This window comes from Lycorma delicatula, chromosome 8 (assembly GCF_047948215.1).
Source record: "Lycorma delicatula isolate Av1 chromosome 8, ASM4794821v1, whole genome shotgun sequence".
NCBI lineage: Eukaryota > Metazoa > Arthropoda > Insecta > Hemiptera > Fulgoridae > Lycorma > Lycorma delicatula.
In genome coordinates, this window is record NC_134462.1 from 21,552,572 (window position 1) to 21,578,035 (window position 25,464).

The 25,464-nt window shown below is 34.1% G+C and overlaps 2 protein-coding genes across 2 annotated transcripts in view; one reads left to right on the forward strand and one right to left on the reverse strand.

The window, feature by feature from the left end:
- Positions 1-21,600, reverse strand: part of LOC142329290 (mitochondrial S-adenosylmethionine carrier protein) — a 37,537-nt gene extending 15,937 nt beyond the window's left edge. The window contains exons 1-3 of the mRNA XM_075373735.1: positions 21,393-21,600; positions 20,634-20,790; positions 10,745-10,854 (exon numbers count right to left, since the gene is read on the reverse strand). Of these exons, the coding sequence (XP_075229850.1) occupies positions 10,745-10,854; positions 20,634-20,790; positions 21,393-21,464 (339 nt within the window). The 5' untranslated portion in view covers positions 21,465-21,600. The remainder of the gene's footprint in view (positions 1-10,744; positions 10,855-20,633; positions 20,791-21,392) is intronic.
- Positions 21,601-21,653: 53 nt separating this feature from the next.
- LOC142329288 (man(5)GlcNAc(2)-PP-dolichol translocation protein RFT1) overlaps positions 21,654-25,464 on the forward strand; it is a 35,475-nt gene continuing 31,664 nt past the window's right edge. Inside the window, exon 1 of the mRNA XM_075373734.1 lies at positions 21,654-21,995. Within this exon, the coding sequence (XP_075229849.1) occupies positions 21,936-21,995 (60 nt within the window). The 5' untranslated portion in view covers positions 21,654-21,935. The remainder of the gene's footprint in view (positions 21,996-25,464) is intronic.

The window sequence follows — 25,464 nt, forward strand, 5'->3', positions numbered from 1 at the left end:
AAAAATCATAACCTTAAAACTAAAAAGAAAATTATGAAAATAACGTAATTTGATGATACATAAGAATATCAACTGAAATCAGCATCTGAACAATGATTTTAAATAAAAAAAAAATACATGAATATACACTTTTAAATACAGATTTGACAAAGCCTGAAAAACAAGAGAACATGAAACACCTTAATTTTAATTGTAAATTTAGAAAAACATAATAGCAATAGAAAAATGTAACTGGAAAACAGTTTTACTACTGACATATACTATAATGTGACAAATAGCAATGAACAGATGTCATTAACTTAGATAAACAAATTACAATAAATCTTAATTAGCACTGGCCTTTTCTGAATTAAGAACATCCACAAACTTAGCGTTAAATAATTAATACATGTAATTCTAGTTTAGTGTAGAAAAAAGGCCACAATGATATTCTAGTACAAAAAGAGTTAATAACAATAATCAAATTGTGAAAAGTAAACATAAAAATAAAGAGTTAATTACAATATAATCGCATTGAAATTAATTGAGCACGTAAAATAGAGGATTCCATCCTTGGCTTTTGTAGTGGAAGGACGTGATTTATAGTGTGTCTGTGCAGTGCTACTAGGACCGGCTTCTGCAGTACTTTATACCTGGATCGACTGGCTACCTGATCGACCATGTAGAGGAGTGCTGTTAGGACATCCGCCGGGCCGCACCTGCCTGTATAGCAGGCTATTGTTCTCCATTCAGATAAGCTTAGAATAGAATTTTATTTCAACTAACTATTGTATTATGTAAATTGAACTTTAATAGTCGCTTATACTACATTAGTCTAATAGCCTATAATTTAGGACTATTGTGTGATACATAAAATAATTTTAATTTTATTTTTGTTCGACAGGAAATATTAAGTTTTAATTTAATCTGTTCGGGTTATATCTTATTTTGATTTTTCTTGTCAGTGATTTTATTTTGCAGCAAGTGTAGATTAAGAAGTGTTAAATTAAGTTTAATTTAAATTTAAATTTTTAATTTTTCTGTTTTATTTTTCCTCAATGGAAGGAAAAATAAGGCCTCCCCCACCCCGGATCTTTCCGACGGTGGAGAGGAAAGCGGGGCTGGCGCTAGGAAGCGCCAGAAACGCCGGAACTCCGCGCCTCCTATGGAGACAGAGCCCGTAGCGGGCTGCAGCAGCCGCCAACCCGCAGGCTGATGATGGAGCCCCATCACAGCCTGCTACCGTCAGGCGGGAGAAAATCCCGCCAATAATGCTGGGCTGCCCGAAGGAGTGGCCAGCATTGTCCCGCGATATAAAGTCAAGGATCGGGGGGCGCCTGGTTGCCAAGAGCACCGGGCTTTCAATCAGGCTGCAGCTGGGCAGCGAGGCGGATTACCGGGCGGTGCAGAGTTTCCTGCACTCGAAGGGAATCGCCTTCCACTCCTTTCAGCTCCCGAAGGACAGGGAGCTGAAGGTAGTAATACGGGGGATCCCCTATGGGGCTACCCCGGAGGAGATAAGGGAGGAACTGACCTCCCTTGGCTTTGAGGTGACTTCGGTCAAGAAGCTCCTCACAAGGGACGGTCTAGAAACCCCGACCTGCCTAGTGGCCCTGAAAAGGACCCCTAGCGCCCGCAAAATATATGACCTCAGCGATATTTTTTATTGCAAGGTCGGAGTGACCGCTTTTGTGTCACGAGGGGGGCCGCCCCAGTGCCACAGATGCCAAAAATTTAGGCACTCTTCGAATTATTGCCGGAGAGCCCAGCAATGTGTCAAGTGTGGTGGGGACCACGACACTGCCACATGTGTTAAGCCGCGTGAGGAACCAGCCTCATGCGTTAACTGCAAGGGGCCTCATCCGGCGAATTACAGGGGCTGCCCCTATTATAAGGAGCAAGTCAACAGGGTCAAGGGTATTAAAAAGCCCGCGACTGTTGACGGCCGCAGCTGGGCCCGTGTTGCCGGTGGGGGAAAATCAGCCCCCAAACCGGAGGTGCCGGCACCTGTGGCCAAGGCGGTAGTGAAAAAAGGGGAGGTACCCTCCCCAACACCCGCCAAGCCAAAACCGGCGGCAACCACCAAGAAGGTGGTGAAACAAAAGGCGGCGACAAAGCCGGCCCCGGCGAAGAAGGCCAAGCCTTCCTCGACGGGAAAGGCAAAGCCTGCTCCAGCTGGGAAGGCCAAGCAGGCTGTTAAAAACACCGCGGCCCCTGTGGCCCCGCGCCCCACCAAAAGGGCGGCCGCGCCAAAAGGCACCTCCAGCGGCAATCCGAAACCGGCTACCCCGCTGGAGACCACTGGCATGGACTTCCTGTCACAGATGACAGTGAGGGATATCCTGCCAGATATAATGATGGTTTTGCCACGCCTGCTCCAGGCAAAATCTCTAAAGGACTGTATCCAGTCCTTAATAGAGTGCCTCATGGCTGTACTGTCTAGGTATGGTTAGGCCCACCCTCAGACTCTTGCAGTGGAACGCCAACTCAGTAGTAGGCCGGACGGAGGAACTATGCCGTCTGGCCGAGGATCTACTGATAGACGTGATACTGTTGTCTGAGACGTGCTTGAACCCAAACAGGCAACTGACCCTTCGGAACTATTTTACTTATAGGACGGATAGGCTAGTTCGACCCGGAAGCCGCGCCTCTGGTGGAACTGCGGTTTTAGTCCACAGACGCCACATGCATACGCGCGTTGTTCTTCATACAAACGTGATGGAGCAAACGTGTGTGCATGTGGAGCATCTAGGCACGGTGTATCGGCTGGTTTCGGCTTATAGCAAGCCGAACGATGCGGTAACCGGAGCAAATCTGGATGCCGTGCTGGAAAATTGGGATGGGCCCATGATACTCATGGGCGACCTCAATGCCAAACACGTGTCATGGAACAGCAATCTGACAAATCCGAATGGCAGATTGCTGTACGAAAGGGCGAGAGCCCGCCGCTTGGTCGTCGTAGGCCCTGAGGTGCCCACGTTCGTTCAGGCAGATGTAGGCCTGACGTGCTGGATATCGCAGTCATGACGGGAGGTACCCTCCCGTTCATGATTGAAACGATGGAAGACCTCAGCTCGGACCATTCCCCTGTCCTGTTGGAACTGGGTCAGGCAGGGGGTGGCCGAGATCCCCCGCCTATACCCCGACGGTCAGTTAACTGGAAAAGGTTCTACGAGACCCTCCAGCGGGAGTGCAGGCCGGTAAATCCTGAGCTCCTGAACACCCCGGAGGAAATCGACGACACTGTCGGGCGCGTCACGTCGTCAATGACCGAGGCCCTGGCAGGCAGCTCATCGGCCAAGACTCGAGCAGTTGTTCGAAACGACCTCCCTCCTCATATCTCCGAAGCCATAACGGAGAAACGACGACTGAGGAGGAGATATCGAATCACCCTGTCCACCGCTGATAAGCGGGCCTTTTATAATCAAACGGACAGGGTAAAACAACTGCTGACAAGCCATCGAGAGGATTCGTGGAATGAATACCTCGCCTCGGTCTCTGACGACATCTCCTCGGTGTTCAGGTTGAACAGGAGACTGCGAGAAGGGAAGAAGCCTCGCCATCCGGTTGTGGGGCAGCGAGGTTTTCTTGCCTACTCGGAGGCGGAGAGGGCCGAGGTTTTCGCCGATACCTTGGAGGAGCAATTCACTCCAAACCCCCCTCCCGCCGCGAACGACGAGCACACAACCGAGGTGGAATCCTTTCTTGTAGATTATTTCTCACAGGTGGAGGACGCCCCTCTAGAGATTGACCAAGTCACTGAAGCGGAAGTTTTCGCAGCCATTAAGGCCACAAGCCCCGACAAGGCCCCGGGTGTCGACGGGATCAGCGCCCGTGCATTCCGGAACATACCGGCCTCCGTGATTACAACAATTTCTGTGATATTCACGTCCATTTTGTACGTTGGATATTTCCCGAATTGTTGGAAAACGGCCAAAGTCGTATGTTTACCCAAACCGGGGAAAAGTTCACTTTTCCCACGGAATTATAGGCCAATCTCCCTGTTACCGGTATTGTCTAAGTTGTTCGAGAGAATTTTTCTCGAAAAACATACGATACATGGCGAATACATGGAGGGAGAAGTGCGGCCCGAGCAATTTGGGTTCAGGGAGGGTCACTCAACTACCCTCCAACTGGTAAAAATAATAGATGACCTTGTCGGAGGCCTGAACAGGAAAGCGGTGACTGCAGCCGTTTTTCTGGATGTGGCCAAGGCCTTTGACAAAGTTTGGCATAGCGGGCTGCTTTATAAGCTAGCGCGATCGGCGATCCCTTACCGCTATGTCAGACTGATGCGGTCATATCTGCTAGACCGACATTTTGTCGTGCGCGTAGGGGAAACGATTTCCTCTACCAGAGAAATAGCCGCTGGGGTCCCCCAAGGAGCAGTGCTCTCCTCGTTCTTGTACACTTTGTACGTGAACGATATGCCGCTGTCGGAAGGTGTCAAAACGGCCCTTTACGCAGACGACACGGCATATTTCTACGAATCCGCAAATGTGGATTACGCGGTCCGGAGGCTCCAAAGGCAGCTGGACTTAGTGGAACCGTGGCTCGACATGTGGAGAATCAGGGTCAACGGTGAAAAATCGGTGGCCGTGATGTTCACATGCAAGACAAGAAAATCGGCCAGACAGCTGGAAATCTCAGGGGAGAAAATCCCATTTGAGAAAACAGTTAAGTACCTGGGGGTGGTGTTGGACAGGCGGCTTACCTTCGGCGAACATGTAAATTATGCGACCCGGAGGGCTAAGGCCGCCAGAGCCTCGCTTTACCCAGTGCTGAACAGTGCCAGCCCTTACCCACTGGCAACTAAGCTTCTCATTTTTCAGCTGTACGTACTGCCGATTCTAACATATGCTTACCCGGCATGGGGGGCAGTGTTGAGCTCCTCGCTTCAAAAGAAGATCGAGGCCGTCCAAAACATCGCGTTGCGGACGATCTTTGGAGCTCCGTGGTTCATCAGGAACGCCACTCTCCGATCTGATGCGAGATTTCAATCCGTGTCCGAGGTGGGGGTGGCGCAGGCGCGCAGACTGTTCGGGAGAGCGGCTGTGTCCGAACACAGTCATCTTTGGGACATCTGCCGAGAGGACCCAACCCGGACAGTTGTAAGGAAGCGGCCTCACGCCGTACTGGACGAACCACCGTGATGGTTTGGTGCGGGAGCCGAGAATCGACAAACCAGGCTTAGGGGCCTCCATATCGCATGAGCCATAAACGGAATAGCGCGTCAGACGCGTTTCCGGGGTCGCGAGTGAATAGTTTTCGCGAGGTATACAGTCAGAAGATAATACAGCAAAATAAGGTAAGTCGCGCATAAAACAAAAACGCGGTCAAAATTTTTAATTTTTTATTTTTTCCGCGGGTGTTTTGTTCTGTTTCTCTTGTTTCAGAAACGGGAGAAACGTGGATGTGGAACGACTCGTCGTGCCGTCTTGGGAAACGGCCTTTCCTTCCTCTCATCCTGCCAGTCCAAAGGAAAGTAAAAATCAAATTTTTATTTTTTATTTGTATTTATTTATTTTTTTACTTATTTTTCTTCGTGTGTGTGTGTTCTGCTTCTTTTGTTGCAGATACCAACAGCCACCACAAAACAAATGGTTTTTTCACTGCGGCCACGCGGTCCCCCCAACCCCTTCTCGGACACACGTGTGTCTGAAGGCTAATAATTACGTTGAGTAAATAATTTCCGTTTACTTCTTCTAAGAAAATCGCCGCCCCAAAACCGCGATCGCGAATAGGTATCACCATTCTGTAAGTTCCCTATTACCTTCCTTTCCTTTCAAGAAAGAAGAAAGAGGGAACGAGCCCAGCAGCCATCAGCCCAGCAGTCACCTGCCCAGCAGCCACTGACAGCACGGAAGAACGAAGAAACCTGCACTTTCCCCCGTTCAGCCCTTTGGGGCCTCGGGAATTTCAAGGTTAATGGTATGTAACTTCGGTTACTACCAATTCTTGGAAAGTGCAGGCCAAAGAAGAACGAAGAGGTCTTCGGAAGAAGAAGAGGGAGAAGAAGAAGATGAAGAAGAAGGAAGACCCACCATTCGTCTCAACATCACGGACTGGAGTCCGGAACAGAGCCCAGCAGAGATGCGTCCTGAAGGGCAGCCATACCAGAAGCGGATGAAGAGCTTCTACACAACCTCTCCTTTTCAAAACTTACAGTAAGATAAAATAACCCAGCAATTGCGACTCCTCTGGAAAAGGGGACGCATTGCTCCCTCCTTATAGCTAGTGCCCCGTTGTGGCGTATTCCTGCTAGCCTATTAAGAGTTAGCACCGAAAGGACTTCAGTGGACGGTCTGAAGGGGAATTACGTCGGGAGGACAGGCTTTATAAGCCTAGCCTTCCGCGGTCGGCCCATGAAATGGGTTCGATAACGCTGGTTCAACAACGGATTGGAATGCAATTAAATCCGTCTTAAATTCACTAAAATAATAATACACAAAACTTGAAAAAATTAGATTCGAGATATAAAATAACCCTTTTAAAAACCAAGCCCGATTAGAATCATCCAGCAGCAAGGGACTCTGTCCAGGTTCTGCGATAAAGTAGGGAGTAATAAACTCCCGCCAACTTTGCATTCCATTCCGTAAAATAGGTTGCAGCTGAACAATGACAACCTTATGTAAGTAACCTGTCGTGACTGTACTTAAGTGAAATTGAAACTTGAAAGGCATAGGTATGATGAACTGAATGTTCCACAAATTTTAATGATAACATAATTGTTTAACGTAATAAGTAATGAAAAACTGAACTTGCCTGTAGCACACAAATATTTGTAAGAGAGGAACTCATGAATGAAGGTAAAACGAATACATACAGTAAATTCCTGGGCGTAGTCCGCCGTGGTGTATCAGGAATACAGTGGTGAGAATGTGGCTTTGAGGTTGAGCAAGACTGGGCGTCTGAAATGTGTAGCAATGAGTTTGAAGAAATTCTGCTTCGCTGAAATTGTAATAAGAAAATTCGGCGTCGACAGAATTGACAGCTTGTAATGATTGAAGCACTTTCCACAGAGAAGTAATGTAGAATTTGAAGAATAACTTAACGAAGAAACGAGGCTGGACGAACATAGAAAACTGTGAAATCACGAAAAACTGACGAGTAGAATTAGAAAATATTTTAACAGAGAAATACCGCAACGTTTATAAGTGCGAAGACGACGAAAGTATTAATATTAAGTGAAAGAAAGAAAACATCGAAGCCTGACCCTCCAAGAGGACCAGGATCCGCAGAACGTGAAAGCCCGAACTAGAATGAATGAACTATGACAACATTGAAATTGGTTGATAATTAAAAAAACACTAAGCCTAATATATACATTAAGACTAGACAGCAATGAAATAATGCGTGATAGAAATAAGCTAACACCAATACGATGATGCAATAGTCAGACAAGCTGGAGCCTGAGAGAAATTGATATCGAAAATAAATCCAAATAACCTATTTAAAAATGCACGTAGATAAGCCTTACAAAAAAGCAAAATAAATTACCAAGCCTGTAAACTACAAGACTCGACCATAACCTTGAATTCATTGGAATAAAACGACTTTACGCCAACGGCATAAACACTTTTATAGATCATATAATAACTAATGATGAAAGTTGGGTTCATCATTTTGAGACAGAATTCAAATGTTAGAGTACGAAATGGGAACATTACAGTTTGCCTATCAGAAAAAAATTCAAAACTACATGTGAGCCGGTAAAGTGAGATTAACATATTTTGGGTAAAAAAAAACCCAATCTTCTAAGATTATTTGGAAGAAGCAACATGTAATCAACAGTTATGATTATTCTGTCATGCTAGTAAATAAATTGAAACTTGGCAATGAGGAAATGTCCTTGTTTTCTTACAAAAGGTGTAATTCTTCTGTATGATAAAGCCTGCCCCCATATTGCTCAAAAGACATGGGAACTGTTAAAAAATCAGGTTGGGTAATGTCACACATCTTATCCACCACATCCACCTTATAGTCCCAATCTCAATTTTGCACTATCATATATTTTTTGTTCGGACCTCTCAAAGAGTTTTTTGGTGGCACTGAATAAAGCAACAATGAGCAGGCCAAGAATGCTGTATAAGAAGACTCAGATGCAGAGGTGAACTATTCTTTACTACTGGAATAAGAAAGTTCACAGAAAGATGGGTAACTGCCTAAATGCAGCTCAGGTTTATGTTGAAATATAGCTTCATTGTCATTGTATAAATAATAATTTTTCTACAGTCATTTGTCTCTTAATTAATGAATGACCCTCAAAATAAATTAAATACAAATCTTGTCAGAAATGGGTAGATATGTAACTCCTAGGATAAAAAAAAAAGTAACTACCTAGCTTTTGTCTGGATAGATTAGGTGGAACATGATAAAACCTTGAACAACGCAGCATCACAAAATAAGAAATAGATGCAATCAAAATCCTCTAATTAATTATTTAAAATATAAACAAGTAAAATAATGTTAAGATAAATACATGAAGATACTAGATATAAAAAAAGTTGATAAAAAAGGCATCTATGAAAATTTTATGAGCACACACTTGCCAGTTAGCATGTAAAATGTATAATATACATTCAGCATGTAGAATTCCAATGAATTCTACATCTGAATGTATATGCATGAATCAATGCATTTTACAAGCATGAATCAATATTCATGACAGAAAGAAGTATATTAATTTATTTCTTTACAATACTGTCCCAGTCTTTCTTGTCATGACAGATGCAGAGATCCTAAAATACAAAAGGTACCCACAAAAGGGTTGCTCCTTTTTGAGAGTAATTAAGTTAACTCTATAAAAACCCCTGTGATAGACAGAGTAAAGGTAAAGTCACATGTCAGCATGAATATTACTTGCATTTTGGTGTGGTACATGCTGATATGTAATATTCAATTTGGCTAGGTGAAAAAGGCAACAGAAACTACTTCATTCCTCAATTTTCTTAGTACACATGGCTTGGGATTCTTATTATTCTTGATAATGGCTTTATCATTTTCAAGAGCAACTTGAAACTCATGTCCAGAAACCTCAAACTTTTACAGTTAGAATACTTAATACACATACTGCTTATTAATCTCTACTTTTATATAAAGGGAAGAATGTTCTTTTTTGTTCGGGATAAACAAGAAAACTACCTCACTAATCTCAACCAAATTTTTACCCATGTTTCTTTGCATAACTGAGAAGGTTTTTATATATATTTCATCTTGAAAAATGTTGAAAAAAAGGATATATATATATATATATATGGAGATTAGCTGGTTGAAACGCAAACTTTAATGAAATAAATTAATGAACTGTGAACGGAATTGAACTGAATAATTGGAATCAGTCCAATGAATAATATTACATAATAATACAATTAAATTTACATTAAATAAAGTAATCAATCTATACTATTGTATAAAGAGGAAGAGGGATAAACAAAAAAACTACCTGATCAATCACAACCAAATTTTTTCCCATTTCTCTTGACATAACTGAGAATTAATGCATTGTGATCTGTGAGTGTCTATCACTGTGTGAGATGGATTTTAACTAAATGATTATGAATATTTACATACCAATTTCTAATTTTTTTTGAAATTCTGAGTTTCAAGGTGAAAAGTGATTTTTGAATTTTTTTTATACCCCGTTTTTTTTTTTTTAATTTCTTGGTCACAAATGAAGAAATCAACCTGATTTTTGATGAATGTAATCTTCATATCAATATACCAATTTCTAGATTTTTGAAATTTGACTCTGAACTGGAATGAAGAAAGGTAAATAAAATTTTGAACAATGATTGTAAATTTTCTCAATCCCGATTATATTAAATGAAATATTCAGTAGATCGGGGCTAGCAAATACTCTTCAGTTAAATATCTAAAAACCATTTTTAGGTTTTTTGATTCAGATTTTTTTAATGGGTACAAAGATATATAGCACTGTGGCTCAACCAACATAGCCACTGCCACTGTTACTGTATGTGTGTCTGGCTGCACCTGCCTCTGGTTACTTGACTAAAAAACATAAAATAAAAAGATTGACCGCTATGGGAAATGCAAGTAACCATATAGTCCAGGTGAAGCTGCGACAGGGAGCTAGTATCTTTTTTATATTAAGGATTATCCATTCCCATTTCAATATCTATAGATGAACAACACATGCAATAACATAGCTACACAGTAAGTTTTCGTGTACCCATTTTGACAGATTGATCTCTAATTAAGTGAACATATTTTGTTGAACCTAAAGCACATTTTGAATACGATAGATATTTAAAAAAATATCTATTTTCCTACAGTAACATTTTTTATTAACAGTAAACCTAGATCTCTTTTCACAATAACTCTTTTGATTATACGAAATCTACAACTTTTAACTTCAATGAAGGAGAGAATTTCATATGGTTTATATGCCTCGAAAAATATAATATGAAGGCAAATGAATTAATAAAATTCAAACTTAATAACATTTCATTGAGTTGTACACTAAAGGTTATTTAATATAATTTATGTAACTTGACTTTTATAATGTATTCCTCTTTTAATCCTTTAGAGTGCACTTTAAAATGATGTTTAATTAAATAATGTTATTGCACCATATTAAATTTTATAAATCAGTAACAGTATATATCCTTTAACATAATACTTTTTATATTAGTAATATTTATTATTATTTTTACACTTTTAATGTTTTATAAAAATTAACAAACATAAATTAATAATTGATAAAAATTACCCGTAATAATTACCACCCTAATAGATACCTTACCACTTCACTGACAGATGCACATAGCATATGACCAACCGGAAACAGTAATTCTGGCATTTTCTCATATTGTACATCTTTTATATAATTGTAGCTGGCAAAAAACACTGCAGCTGAAAAATAAATAAATATTTATGTTACATATATATATATTTCATATTAACAAGCATGGCGACCATTAAACAACTTTCAACAGCTAAACATAGAAAACAGAAATATAACAATGTAAACTACCTCAAAATGATTTAGTTTTGTTGTGAAAACACTACAAGCCCCCACAGAAGAATAACTCAAAAATTTTAAATGAAATGAGAAGGGTGTAACACATCATTTACAAGAGTACTGAAATATAAAAAAATTGTTATAAAAAAATTTAGACTAAGGCAGCCCTAACCCATACAGTGGCATCATCTAATATTTTTTACAGCTAGTTCTAGAAGTGGCCTAAATTTTATATTTCAAAATGTGGTCAAATACTGAAAATTTCATTTCATTCCTTTGAGGATGGTGCACGTGCTAGATTTTTTTTGTATGTTTTATGGTGAAAAGTTAGGATTCCTATACTTTGTTAATATACAGAGTGATTCCAAATTACATAACAATCTATTGGGAGATGATTCTGCAGTCAAAAATGAAAAAAAAAGTTCATATAAACATAGGTCAGAAAACGGTTCGTTAGCGAGTTCTGGCCAGTAAAACATTTAGCCCTGCTTTCTGCTCCCTCTGTGAAATAAAACCATACCAAAATTTTTGGGGTATAAATCAAATGGGAAATTTGCTGTTTTTTTATGATTTTTGATCTAAGAAACTGAATAAAAGTGGTCCCAAACCTCTGTCTCACTTAGGTTTTGAGAAAAACAAGGTAAAACACCAAAGAGTTATGTTGGAAAATGCACTTTTTTAGGTTGGGAATAAAATAACACTTAATTTACCAATAAATTAATAAAAATTTCTAGTTAACTTCGTACAAAATTTAAGTCTGAGAAAGTTAATGTAAATAACATCTATTAAGATTCATCAGTAATTAGAATATTACTTAGGAAATCAAGATGATATTCACATTTTATAATTAACCACAAACAGAATTTCATCCATTTATCAAAATCAGGTGATAATAACTCTTGTACACGTGTTGTATGGAATTTGTATAATTATTACTTCCATAAAATTTGTCACACACTTGATTGTAAAACATGAAATTGACGTGACAACCTTCTAGTGCTTCAGGTGGGGGATATTTACTGCATTCAATATTGCTTCTTCAGCGTTGGTATTTCTAACAAAACATTAACGACCAACATCGAATCGCTGTGGTGTAAATATACCTGTTTTATCAGACTCGCCTCTCCAAAGCCTGAAATGTTTGACGATCCAATACTCTTCGATATGGATAACCTTCCAGTATCCACGCACAGTAGTCAATCCATTTTTACTTACTTTACCATAAATTAACAACATGTCCATCAACTCTTCAAATAAAAATGAATTTGTGGTTTTAACCATTGTGAATGACTAACTGAACAATAAAAGTACAAACACCGTTCATATGGATTTCAAATGCTAGACACTAAACTTAATTGTTGATCAGCTATTATTGCCAATATATAAAAAAATAAAAATTAAAAATTTTTATTTTTAAGTTTTAGTTTGTATTTAAAATTTATTTTTGTAATTTTTTGCACTTGTATGTAAATTGTTCTGTTTAATATCATATCAATTTTCTTATCCAGTTTGTGTGTTTTGTTTCTAATTAAAGCTGAACTTCTCAAATTAGTGTTTAATTTTAACGGACGTATTTACATCAACTTTCTCAGATTTAAATTCTCTACAAAGTTAACTAAAAATTGTTATTTGATTATTGGTAAATTAATAATGTTATTTTATTCCAAACCTAAAAAAGTGAATTTTCCGAAAAAACTCTTTCTGTGTTTTAAAACTTGAGAGGTGTGGGACCATTTGTATTTAATTTTTTTGATCGAAATCCATTAGGAAGCACCAAATTTACCCCTCGATTTATGTCCGCCCGAAGAGTTTTAGTACAGTTTATTTTCACAGAGGAAGCAGAAAGCAGGACTAAATGTTTCGCGAGTCGGAACTCGATAACGACTTATGTTTATATAAACGTTTTTCTTATACTATCATCTCCCGATAAATTACACATGCGCGTAGTGTTCTGGGACGTATTCGCCGTACAAAATGAGCAAAAAAAATTCATATCGACATAAGTTCTATTTTACTTTGTTTTCCTTCTGGGCGCCATTTTGGGATTTTCAACAAAAAAATTATTTCTTAGGAACGGGTAACCTACTTTAATTAAATCTTACAAATGGTGATAATTTTTATTATTAACAATTTTTATTACATTTAGTGGAGGAAAGGCAAAAAAATTATCAGCTTGAGCTACGGTGCGTAAGCGTACTGCCGGGCTAATTGTCTGTAATAACTCGATTGTTTGTCAACGGATTTTTACAAATGAGATGTCACTTTGTTCAAAATAAAATGCTTAATAAATTTGTAAAAGTAAAAATTTGATCAAACAAATAATTACAAAAATATTGAAGGTGACTTTTCAAAATTTTTTATTTTGTAGAATAAGACACTAGTATTTCTTAATATAACGTTATAATAAACGTTTTTGTTAATATCTTTGCATCCGTAAGTTTATTTAAATGTTATGTTAATATTTACCAAATTTTTTATTAAATGTGGCTAATTAGGTTTTTTCTTAATTATCTAAATAGGTTTAATTTTTAATTAAATCTACTTTAATTAGCAGGTTTACACGTTCCTCAGAAATAATTATTTCGTTTAAAATTACAAAATGGCGTCCAGAAGGAAAGCAAAGCAAAATAGGACTTATGTCAATATGAACCTTTTTGCTCATTTTGGTGTCGTGAAACAGTTCCTGAAGTTCGGCGAATACATCTCGGAACACTGTATACAGTATACAAATTGCACATACACTCTTTATAAAAACCGTTTCAAGAATTCAGGGGATGGTACCCCCAAGTTGAAATAAAACTTTATATCAACATATGGCGAAAAACGCTTGGTTTACCAGCTATCAGTCATTTTGTATTTTTTGGAAAAAATTTATTTCTCAGGAATGGTTAATCGTATTGAGCTGAAATTTCGTATGCGATTAAGGTACTTAGAGGTGCACTCAGGGCCAGCCCTAGCGTTTTTCCGCCGTAGGCAAACCCAAAAAAATTCCGCCACAAAAACTTAAAATTTTTCAAAAAATAAACAGAATTATAAAAGAACCATGTTAACCAGAAAAATGACATCTAATTGAATTAAGGCAATAATACTTATACAGATTTACGGAAATTGTTTCATTAAAAAACAATTTACATCTTTAACGAACTTACAAACTAAATCTAGTAAGTTTACCTACTTTTTTCGGTTATAACTTAAATATAATTCTAAAACAATAAACAAAACAATAATATTACTGTCCTAATAAATAGTAAATAATATTATTTTCTAGATTCAAGTAATAGAAATATATTTTTGTGGGTTGTTTTTACTTTTTTTGTGCTCTATTCAGGCGGCTTTGCTGTTCCTAAATTTTTCTGCCGTAAGCAGTTGTCTACCTTGCCTACCGCCTAGGGCCGGCCTTGGGTGTAGTAGTATAAAAATAATGAAACTGATTTCTCAATCCATTTCTAAATGGTGGCTATGTAAACGTTTTTGTTAATATCTTTGCATCCGTAAGCTTATTTAAATAAAGCGTTTTATGACTACGAAAATGACACTTTATTTATTCAAATCCGTTCAAAAATAACAAAGTTACGGCAAAACTTCTTTAAGTAAGTCACTCTAGATTAAACAATCCGTTTTCATTTTCTTTACTAAAATTAAATAACTCGACACGATTTCAACTGATATTTTATTAATGTTGTCATGTAATAAATTAAAATAAACTTAAATTCAAAATATGGCAATAAAGTAAAATATTATTGCAATCATGAAAATATAACAATAAATAATATTAGTAGTGAAAAATAATTTGCATTACACGTTTTTTGTTTACTGAAGAGACAACCGTTATTACACAAACTGTTATTTTTTTTTCAAATAAAATTTATTTAAAAACAATGAATTATCGTGAAGATAAATATTAATAAAAGAAACTACAACAGCTGTTCAAAATGCATGCACCCAGATGTTTTTTCATTAATTGCTAGACTCTTTCAAAGATGCCAGGTGTCTGATGAATCCTGTTAATACCATTTACAATTTTTCTATGTATCAACAGGGGTGTTGTATAAAAGTATTTTTAAATCTCCAAAAGAAAGGTCAAAAGGACTGAGAACAGGAGACCTAGCAGGCCATGTTAATGAGGCTCCTCGACCAATCCATCTGTTTGTTTATGCTTCATTTAGGTGATCTCGAACTTGTAATCTGTAATGAGCTGGAGCCATATCCAATCTGAACCATATTTTGTTGCATGTATTTACCGGCAAATCTTTGAGTAAAAGTGGAAGATTTGTCATCAAGAAATATAAATATCTTTCACTACTTAGCATTTCAAATAAAAAACAAACAAATAATTGGTTACCCAGAATATCAGCCCATAGGTTTACAGAAAACTGATATTGATGACGGTTTTCAATTGACCAGATATACATGTTGTGGGTATTAAGGATGGCCGATCTTGTGAATTTGGCTCCAATGGTAAAGAAAATATCATTCAAAAAATTCAGATTAGTACATTTTCAGATAAGACATTGACATAGCCAAATATGGTGAGTATAATCTTGAAGTAAAATAGCTTGTACTCGTTGATAAAGATAGTCATGGAGCTGCTGTTCATGTAAAGCCTTCCTAATTGTTGCATTACTAACATTGAACTCCAAGGCCAGCTTTCTAGTACTTTTTTCAGAATGGTTAGATATTTCATCTAAAACACGCTCCTCGAATTCGAGTATACATATTGAACATCGTCGTCCTGATTTACCAAATTTTTTAGGTTTCTGTGTCTCTGAGTCATCTAAGAATGGGTGAAAACATTGTGTGATAAGGTAACACTCGATTGGGAATTGTTCCTGATACAACCGTCTTGCCTCAAGAGTGTTCCAATGTGTGAGACCATATATTAAATGGATATCAGTCATTTCTAAGTTAGTATAAATATGATTCACACTGCTTGCCATGGTGAATAAAGGTAAAGGTAAAAAAAATAATTAAACTCGTACAGTACAGATCAATATATATTGGTCAATAGCAAAAAACAAATTGGGTATTAGTTTTCATTTATATTTACAAAAATGACTTGTTCATTACATCTGCTTTAATGCAAACTATTTTTTAATATTAAAATTATTTATTACTATATTTTCATGATTTCAATAATATTATTTTATTGTCATATTTTGAATATTATTAAGTTATTATAATTTATCACATGATAACATTAATAAAATATCAGTTGAAATTGTGTCAAGTTATTTCATTTAATTCAAAAGGAGATGAAAACAAGTTCTTTAATCTAGAATGAGTTACTTCTAGTATTTTTGCCATAATTTTTTAATTTATGAATCAATTTGATTACATAAAGTGTAATTTTCTTTATCATAAAACGCTTAAAATACTTTGTAATAACAACAATTAAATAAACCAGTGGATATAAAGATATTAACAATTAAAAAGTTTATATGGCCGCCAGTTTGAAATGGATCAGATTCATTATTTTTATTCTAGTACACCTCCAGATATTGCAGTCACATACAAACTTCAGCTCAATACAATTAACCATTCCTGAGAAATAAATTTTTATGTTAAAAATACAAAATGGTGGATAGCTGGTCAACTACGTGTTTTTGAACATATATTGATATAACATTTCTTCTTTATTTCAGTGGAGGTCCATCTCTTAAATTTTTGAAATGGTTTTTATAAACACTCTTTATGTATACACACACATACATATTTTTATATATAAATTGTAAAATAATAACTAATTAATTATTGTTGGCCTACCGCTAACAATTAGTACAAATATGAAATAATTAATTGGGGGGGGGGGGGGGGACACACAAGAAACAAAGAGGATGAAGAAACTTTTAATAGATCATAAGTCAGTAATGTTTAAACAATACAAAAATATAGAATAAACCATTACCTGAATAACATATAATTCATCGATTAATTAAAAAAAAATCCAGATCAATAATAATCAAAATCATAAAATTTATTTTTTTAATGGTAAATAAATGAACATGGTTTAAAAATTATTGTCGTAATATCTTTGGTTAGCTTTGTGCCAATTTTCAGAGACTTGTGTATCCTACCACCTGATGTAACTGATAGCAGTTTATTAAGATAAGAAAACATATACTTAGAATATGATTAAAAAGTATGTTGGATTATAATATATATATATTACAAATCACGGCTGTGATTTTGTGTACGTCATAATGATCAAGTTAGTTTAGATGTAGTCCTTTTTTCATAACTGTTGAATATCAAATGTTTATAAAACATTTAAATCTAAACATGAAAATAGAATAATATAAAAATAAATTCAATTTGACAAAAGCTGTTAGGCAAATATATAAACAATAATTAACATAAAAAATATTGTGTCAGTAAAACCAAAAACTGAACTCTATTTAGATGATGTGATGTAAGTCATTGAACCTGTTTATGTCTGCAACATTTTTACTAATTATTGCATAAAAAATAATTTCACCACAGTTAATTAATAGAAATATAATTAATATTAATGCAATACAGGACTTCTTTTTATTTTATAAAACAAATACTAACGAAATGAGTAAACTGATTTCTAACTTAAAGCAAATAAGTCACCAACTAGGATGATATAACAGCTGAATTGTTACAATATCGTGGGAAAGATCTGCGTCTGTTTTGTTTAATCTAATTAACAATTTTGTTATTACTGGAATATTACCATACTGTCATAAGATCTACAATTAAACATATTATAAAAATAAAGAGAGTAAACATTTAGGACAAAATTATTGACAATTGACATCTTCTTAATTTAGGTCTTAATGATTTATACTTTGGATGTCAGATATGTCCTGACTGCCCATTTTTATATCTTAAAATCTTGTACTGACGTTTTGATAGAACCCCAGAGATTAAATTATACTTTATACAAGAATATATGTATTCATAATAAATATTTAATAATGACGTCAAGGTTAGCATTTTATTGAGATGTTTTAGAGCAATACACCCCCCACCGCCGCGTCTATGAGGGGGATCTCAGAAGATTGTAAGTTGGTCTCAAAAATTGCGATTTCCCGCCTGACATGCTGCTGGTATGAAACCTCACCCACCATGATGTCATCCAGGAGTAAATCATTCAGCAAAATATTAAGGATACGGTCCTTATCAATTACCACACCCCTCATGGGTCGACAAAGCTGACAAGAGGACATCTTTCCTGCACTTATATCCAAGGACTGTATACGCAATGCCCCAAGGGTCTCTATTCCCTGGCTCCTGAATGAAGGAACGCCAGGAATTTTGCTTGGAGGACCTAGTGCTATGAAAGTACCTAGTAAAGTACGAGCAATACAGTACTACTTGATTTTGTTAAAATTGAAATCAATTTGATTATCCCATGAGAGCTTATCATCTAATAAAACCAGAAATTTTGCTTTGTGGACAACAGAAATACTATTGTTATTGTTAACAGAAATTATGTCTACCTGAGAAGCACAATGTAATGGTTTTAATCACATCTAATGTTAGATGATTACAATCCATCCAGTGAACAATTTTTGGGCTGTCATCATACAATATTTAATCTTTAAAATAACAATCACCTTCAGTTATAGACACAATTCTTGCCATCTGCAAAAAGGATTACAATGAATGACTCAAGATTTTGAGCCAGATAATTAATAAACATAAAAAAAGCAACAAACAAACAACCTTCCCTGAGGTACTCCATGTTCTACATCTTGATGTGAGGACCTAAATTTTACATATGTATAAAAAAATGAAATTTCAACTACTCGTTTACAGTTGGTAAGATAGCCAATTGAAAGCAGCTCCTCGATATCATAGTAATAAGTTTTTTTCAGCAGTAAAAAAATGTAAGTAAATCAAATGTTTTACTGAGATCACAAAAATTGAAAATGGAATATTTTTATCAAAGGAATTAAAAATATTTTCCAAAAATTGAGAAATGGCTCAATGGATTTTTTTCTTAAAACCATGATGAAGTTTGTTAAAATGGTATGCTTTACAACAAAAGTTAAAAATCAATCTTTCTAATATTTTAGAAAATAGAAACAATAATAAAACTGGCCTATAATGTTTTAAATTAAGTACTGAACCTTTCTTAAAGAATAACAATGTATGTTTTAAGACAGCTAGGGAATAATGTGTTGCTAAAGGATTAAATTTATAAGAGAGAACACATTGTTCCACATAGAAGAATTAGGAACAAAAATTGTTATTATTATCAAGAATAATGTTAATAGATCTGCAATTAACATTTATGACGTGATTGGTAAACACTGGCTATGCTGCTATGGAGAAGTAATATGAGCATTTTCAAGTTGTATCCCATTTACACCTAATTTTTACTTCCTCGTATGAAGTAAAGGAAGTACTGTGATAGTGAAAAATTTTGGTTTTCAGATTTCAATGGAAATATCTATTTTGACAAGTTTTGGCGTGATGTCTGTACACACATACTTACATATGTATCTCACATAACTCAAAAATTAGGCATAGGATGTTGAAATTTTGGATTTAGGACTGTTGTAATATCTAGTTGTGCACTTGCCCTTTTGATTGGAATCAACTGGATCAAAAGTGTCCAAAAAAGCCCATAATCCAAAAATTTGGATTTTTGATTTTTTCTTAACTGCAGTAATAAGCCCTCATTGAGAGTTTTTCAATGATATATCATAAGTGGCACTTATTTTCATTGATTCCAGAGTTACAGCCAAATAAAATTTTAATTAATGAAATATTTGGATCTTACAAGGAGAATGCACATCAGTTCAAATCAGACTTCATCTCCTTTTTTTAAAATTAATATATATTTTTTAATTTAAATATACTGGTTTATTAATAACTATTAACCTCTGATTGTAAATAAAACTTACAATAAATAAAAATTCAATAACAATAAAAAATTTAAAAAAAAAAAAAATATTATATGAATAATAAGTTATTAATGAAATAAAATTTTATGTACTTTTCATTTAACAAAAATTTATATATGTAATTTAATAACAAGGAAAACATGTGGTGTCCACATAAGATTTTTTTTTTGTTCTTAAGGCTTTTGAATCCAGGGTTCTTTTCTTTATTTATATATTACCATGATGTATTTTCAGTTTCAGTTACCTTTCTATTTATTTATTTTGCATAAACAATGATCTATTTTTTTTTATACAAAACTTTTCAGTTTATTATAAAAAAAATTAATAACCAGATAAAAACATCAGTATGAAAAAAATGATAAATTAGTATGTAAAGCAAAACCTGTAGATTGAAAATTAATAGAAATATGAAGCATCATAAAATTAGTACTTGTTTAAATGTTTAAAACACTGCAGCAAAATGTACATGATTTGCTGTACAGAGCCATTTATCAGATGTGATATAAAGTAATATAATAAATAAATCAAAAACAAACATTTATCATGGTTTCCCATTAAGTATTTCTCTAAATCTAGCAAATTTTAAAAACCACTTTTTCTTGAAGAATAAGTGCTTCATTAATTTTCAGAGCACGTACTTTTTAATAATACTTGCTAGTATTTGCAATTAACATTCAATCAATCATATTAAGATATTAAAAAAACCGTGCTTTTATTGAAGTTTTTCTTAGTTTTAAAACAATAGGTGAAAATAACATAAATTAAAAAAAAGAATACCCTTGTTTTATTACCACAAGGTGCTGATCCAACAGCTATTGTTCCAACCCCTTTATAAACGCCGTAAAAACCACCAGACCTCCAAAACCCATACTGGCTTTGAAGCCTTGTTTTTAATGTGTCTAATGGAAACAACGTAACATCAACTATCAGACCAGCAATTGCTCCAGCCTACAATAAAAAAATAAGATTCAAATAACATAAAATTTTTGGACCTTAAAACAAATAAATATAATTAAAAAATAAAATCTTGTGCACTCTTCCTTACATGTAACTTTGAATAAAATGTAAAACAGTTAGCTGGTAGAGTTTAAATATGCATATAAAGTATATTTTAATGTAAATTAGACTTTTGGAAAGCTGCTGCTCAGGTCAGTATTTTTAATATTCAAAGGGATGACATGCAAAAAAAAGTTTTTCATAAGGAAATTAAACACTTTTTTTAATTAAAACGTATAAATATTGTGTACTTCATACATTGGACTGAATTTTAAGTGATAAAAAAAGTCAAGGTCACGTATTAAATACGAAATGGTTATTTCTACGAATCTAGATAAAAGTGATGTAATATTTCAAATTATGTACTCTTTCAGCTATAAATTTCATTACTTCACAACTTTTACAATTCCTTGTGAGTTTCTGGTCAAGGATACCTTTATATAAGAGTATTACAAGAACAACATTCCACTAACAAATAAACATTACGGATTAGATTACATTTATTTTAAGAGATGATTCAAATCGCACATGAGAAATTAACTATATGAACTTACCAATAAAGATGTACTAGTTGATCTAGAATCGTTTTGTTTGGAAACATCGCGAACAACCTCTTCGTTAGCCATTATTATTAAAATATAAAAAGTTTAAATTGTACATATAATAAAACATAGTAAATAAACAAGTGGAATAGATCGTTTCAGTCGACTAAAAACTAACCTCTAAAACTAACAATGCACGCAAGACCGTTAAGCAGACGACACATCTCAGCTGTAGTCAGCTGATCATCTGCCAGAACAGGTTAAGCAGTTATAAATAATCACGGTTGGGGAAAAGCGAAAAATGTAATTCTGAAGTGAGAAAACAGTGGTCGCACTGATAAGTGATTCAGTTATACCGTTTCTTATCTCTCGAGATACGTCTGGAAGAAATGTGATTAAATTTATTTCTGTAATATACTTGAATGTGAACGGTTTACCCCGTGTACTGTCGGTTTGTTATTCAAACGTATATAACCTATAATGTGAATTGCAAGTTTATTTTTCTATCACTAGCTATTATTTATTATTATTATTGTTCTATAATATTATTTTAAGATGAAGAAGAATTTCTTAAAAAGTAGCCTACAAAATGCTTCCTTTAATATTGTTTTTCAGGTATGTGAATCTGTGTACAGGTTTAATAATTACTGATTGTTATTTTATTTTGATTAAGCTAATTTTAAACCGGCAATTTTATGAATGTAAAATTAAAATGAATAATTTTTGTATAATGTTAATATTATTCTTTTTAATCGAACCTTCATTCACATTGCATAATAAGAAATAATTGTTTGTAATAGCTACATAATTCATATTTGTGGTATTAGCACGTGAAACGAAATTGTAATGCACCTTGAAAACTAGAGAACACGATATGTACGTGCAAATATGTCGACATAATACACACTTATATTATATATATAATGTATATAAATATATACGGGGTGTTTCTAAAATGGTGGGCTGGTTGTACCTTTTCGGATTCTACTTGTAGACTAAACAAAAAATATCCTTAGGAAAAATGACAGTTTTTCCTTCGCTCTCCCATTGTCCGCCATTTTCTTATCTTTATATAAAAATTTATATCTCAAGTTCAGATAGAGGAATCATATTGGTATTTGGTAAGGATATTTGTAATAAAGTTTTAAAATTAGCAAAAAATCATGACTTATACCTTCGCAAATTAAAAAAATGGCGGCCATGTTTATTTTTCGATTCGTTATATCTTCATAAATATAAGTTTTATCAAAATGTATGTTTTTAGTAAAATATTAAGCCTTTTATTTTGAACAAAATTACATTTTATTTTTTTAAATCTGTTAACAAATAGCCGATTTGTGGAAGAAAATTGATGGAATTTTGTGTCTGTTTTCATGCCCTCCACTTTACATTCAGTTTGATTAAATATTAATTATTTTTATTTATCATTTATTCTAGTATTATAAATTAGTATCAAATTAAGTAATAATTTTCTCTCAATAATAGACTTAATAATTAAAACAAATAAAACAACTACCTGTGATAACCTTATGTTAATTGTAGATCAGGTACATATTATTTTAAAAATAATCAGTTCATTTGATAAAAGTTATAAGAGATGTTCAAAATTCCCACCATTAGGAAATACACAAAAGTCTCCAGTTTTCTGAGAGATTGTCTTAACTGTTTAAAAATTCCAGAAGTATTCCTAATTTCTTGAAATCCATTTTGGATCCTTTGTTGAAAATCCTCAATGTTGAGTATTGGAGTTGAATAAACAATGTTTCAAATGGCCCCACAGGTAGAAGTCAAGAGCGTTTAAGTCAGGTGATTGGGCAGGCTAGGGCACTATTCCTCTACGGCATATCCATTTTTCCTGGAAAGTTTCATACAGGAAATGTGATATCATCTAACTGAAATCGGCTGAATAAGCTCCATCGTGGTGAAATCACACATTCTCTCTTAATTGAGGTAGGTCTTCCAAAAATTGTGGAAGATTTTCAGTCAAATGAGTAAGATAAATTTCTCCATTTAAACGATTTGGTAAAATGACAGGATCCAAAAGATAGTCATTAAAAATACCTGCCCATATGTTCAGGGAAAATCTTTGTTGCTACTTTGGAACATAGCGTGAGGATTCATGTCGCTCCAGATACATTGGTTGTGATAGTTTTGAACACCATTCCTGCGAAAGAAGCTTCATTTTTACATTGTTAATGTGATCAGCATAAAAGTTGCTCTGTAAAATTATTCAAAAATGAAAAATTAACGTCAGATGTTTTATTATGTAATATTAAATTTTATTACTTAAAAAAAAAAATTTTTAAATATTACTTATTTTGATACTTATTTACAATACTAGAATTAATAATAAATAAAAACAATTAATATTTAATTGAACTGAACGTAAGTAAAGTGGAGTATATGAAAACATCACAAAATTACAAAACCAACTTTCTGCCATAACTCGGCTATTTGTTAACCAATTTAAAAAAAAATAAAATGTCATTTTGTTCAAAATAAAAGGCTTAATATTTTAGCAAATAACATACATTTTTTTATAAAACTTATATTTATGGAGATATAATGGATTGAAAAATTAACATGGATGCCATTTTGCAATTTGAAAAGGTATTTAAGTCCTGATTTTTTGCTAATTTTAAAAGAAGAAATTGCCATTTTTCCTAAGGATATTTTTTGTTTAGTTTTATAAGTGGAATCTGAAAAAGTATAGCCAGCCTACCATTTTAGAAACACTATATATATATATATATATATATATGAATTTTGTTTATGTTTTTGATGTATGTGTGTATGTGTGCGCAGGAGGCGGTGGGGATGTGTGCATATATTATAATACATTTTCTTTATTTGGTTACAATCATTTTATGCGTTTAATTTTTGGAAAATTGTTATCATGTAATGAAATTTGTTCTACCAAGTTTCTAACTATTTTTTTAGTTTTAAAAATAAAGATATATTAATTTAGGTTTTAATTTACTTATATCTACTATGTGTGATGAAAATTCTATTGAGAATATGTATTCTAGATAGTTTAAATAGACAACTGGATCCTCTTATTATTTTTTTTTTACTTTTAAAACCATAATGGATCACTTTAGTTCACTTTTTTTTTGCAAGTTCTTTCTTTTCTTGCTGATTTGTTGTTTTTCAGCTTTTCTTTTTTGCCAGTAATTTCTAAGGGTTTCAGATCTTCTTGCCCGTTCTTGTTCAGAGTACACCCAGCTTATTGTTTTCTTGGGTTTTTCAGTAGTTTGTAATTCTGCATACAGGAAAGTATGCGGACATTCTCAATAGATATTCTAGTCATTTTCACTTGTAAATCTTCACTATTTCATTAATCAGTTATATTGGTAAACTCTTCCCTTAATTTTCATTCTTTATAATATCTTTTCAAGCAGCCTTTCATCATATGCAATACAGATCATTCCAGTTGCAGCTGCCTGAATGTGTAACTTTTCCTTGTTAATGATACCCATGTCTACCGGTATAGCCATTATCTTGTTCTAAATTTACCTATCTTTGTGTATTTAGTATATGTCTATTTTTATTACGTAGCATTTTTACTCAGCTACAGAAAACAAATTAATTTGTATTAATTATTGAAAGCATGATGGTAATGTTCAAAACAATATTTTTTGAAACTTTATGGAATCCATATTTGTGAGATTAAATTTTTTGTGCTACTGACTACTGATTATATTTCTTCAGAAGGAAAATTATGGAAGTTATCAAGAAAGAATATTAATTTTAGTATGCAGTGAAATGCTTTGCATATACTACTACTTAATATTATGATTATTTTGATATATTTAATATTTTGTTAGTAATACTTATAAAATGTCCTCTTAATTTTTCTTATTATAGTTAATTATTAATTTTATTAATTAAAAGTGGTTTTCTACTTATATCATTCTGCCTGCTATATATATACTTATATATTCTGCCTGCATGAGATGTTACATATATATGTAACTTAAATGTATAATTTATTTAAGTCTATTTTCCTCGTGATTGGATAGAATGAAATATAATAAAAAGACATATTTAAAAATATATATATATATATGATTGAGCTGAAAGC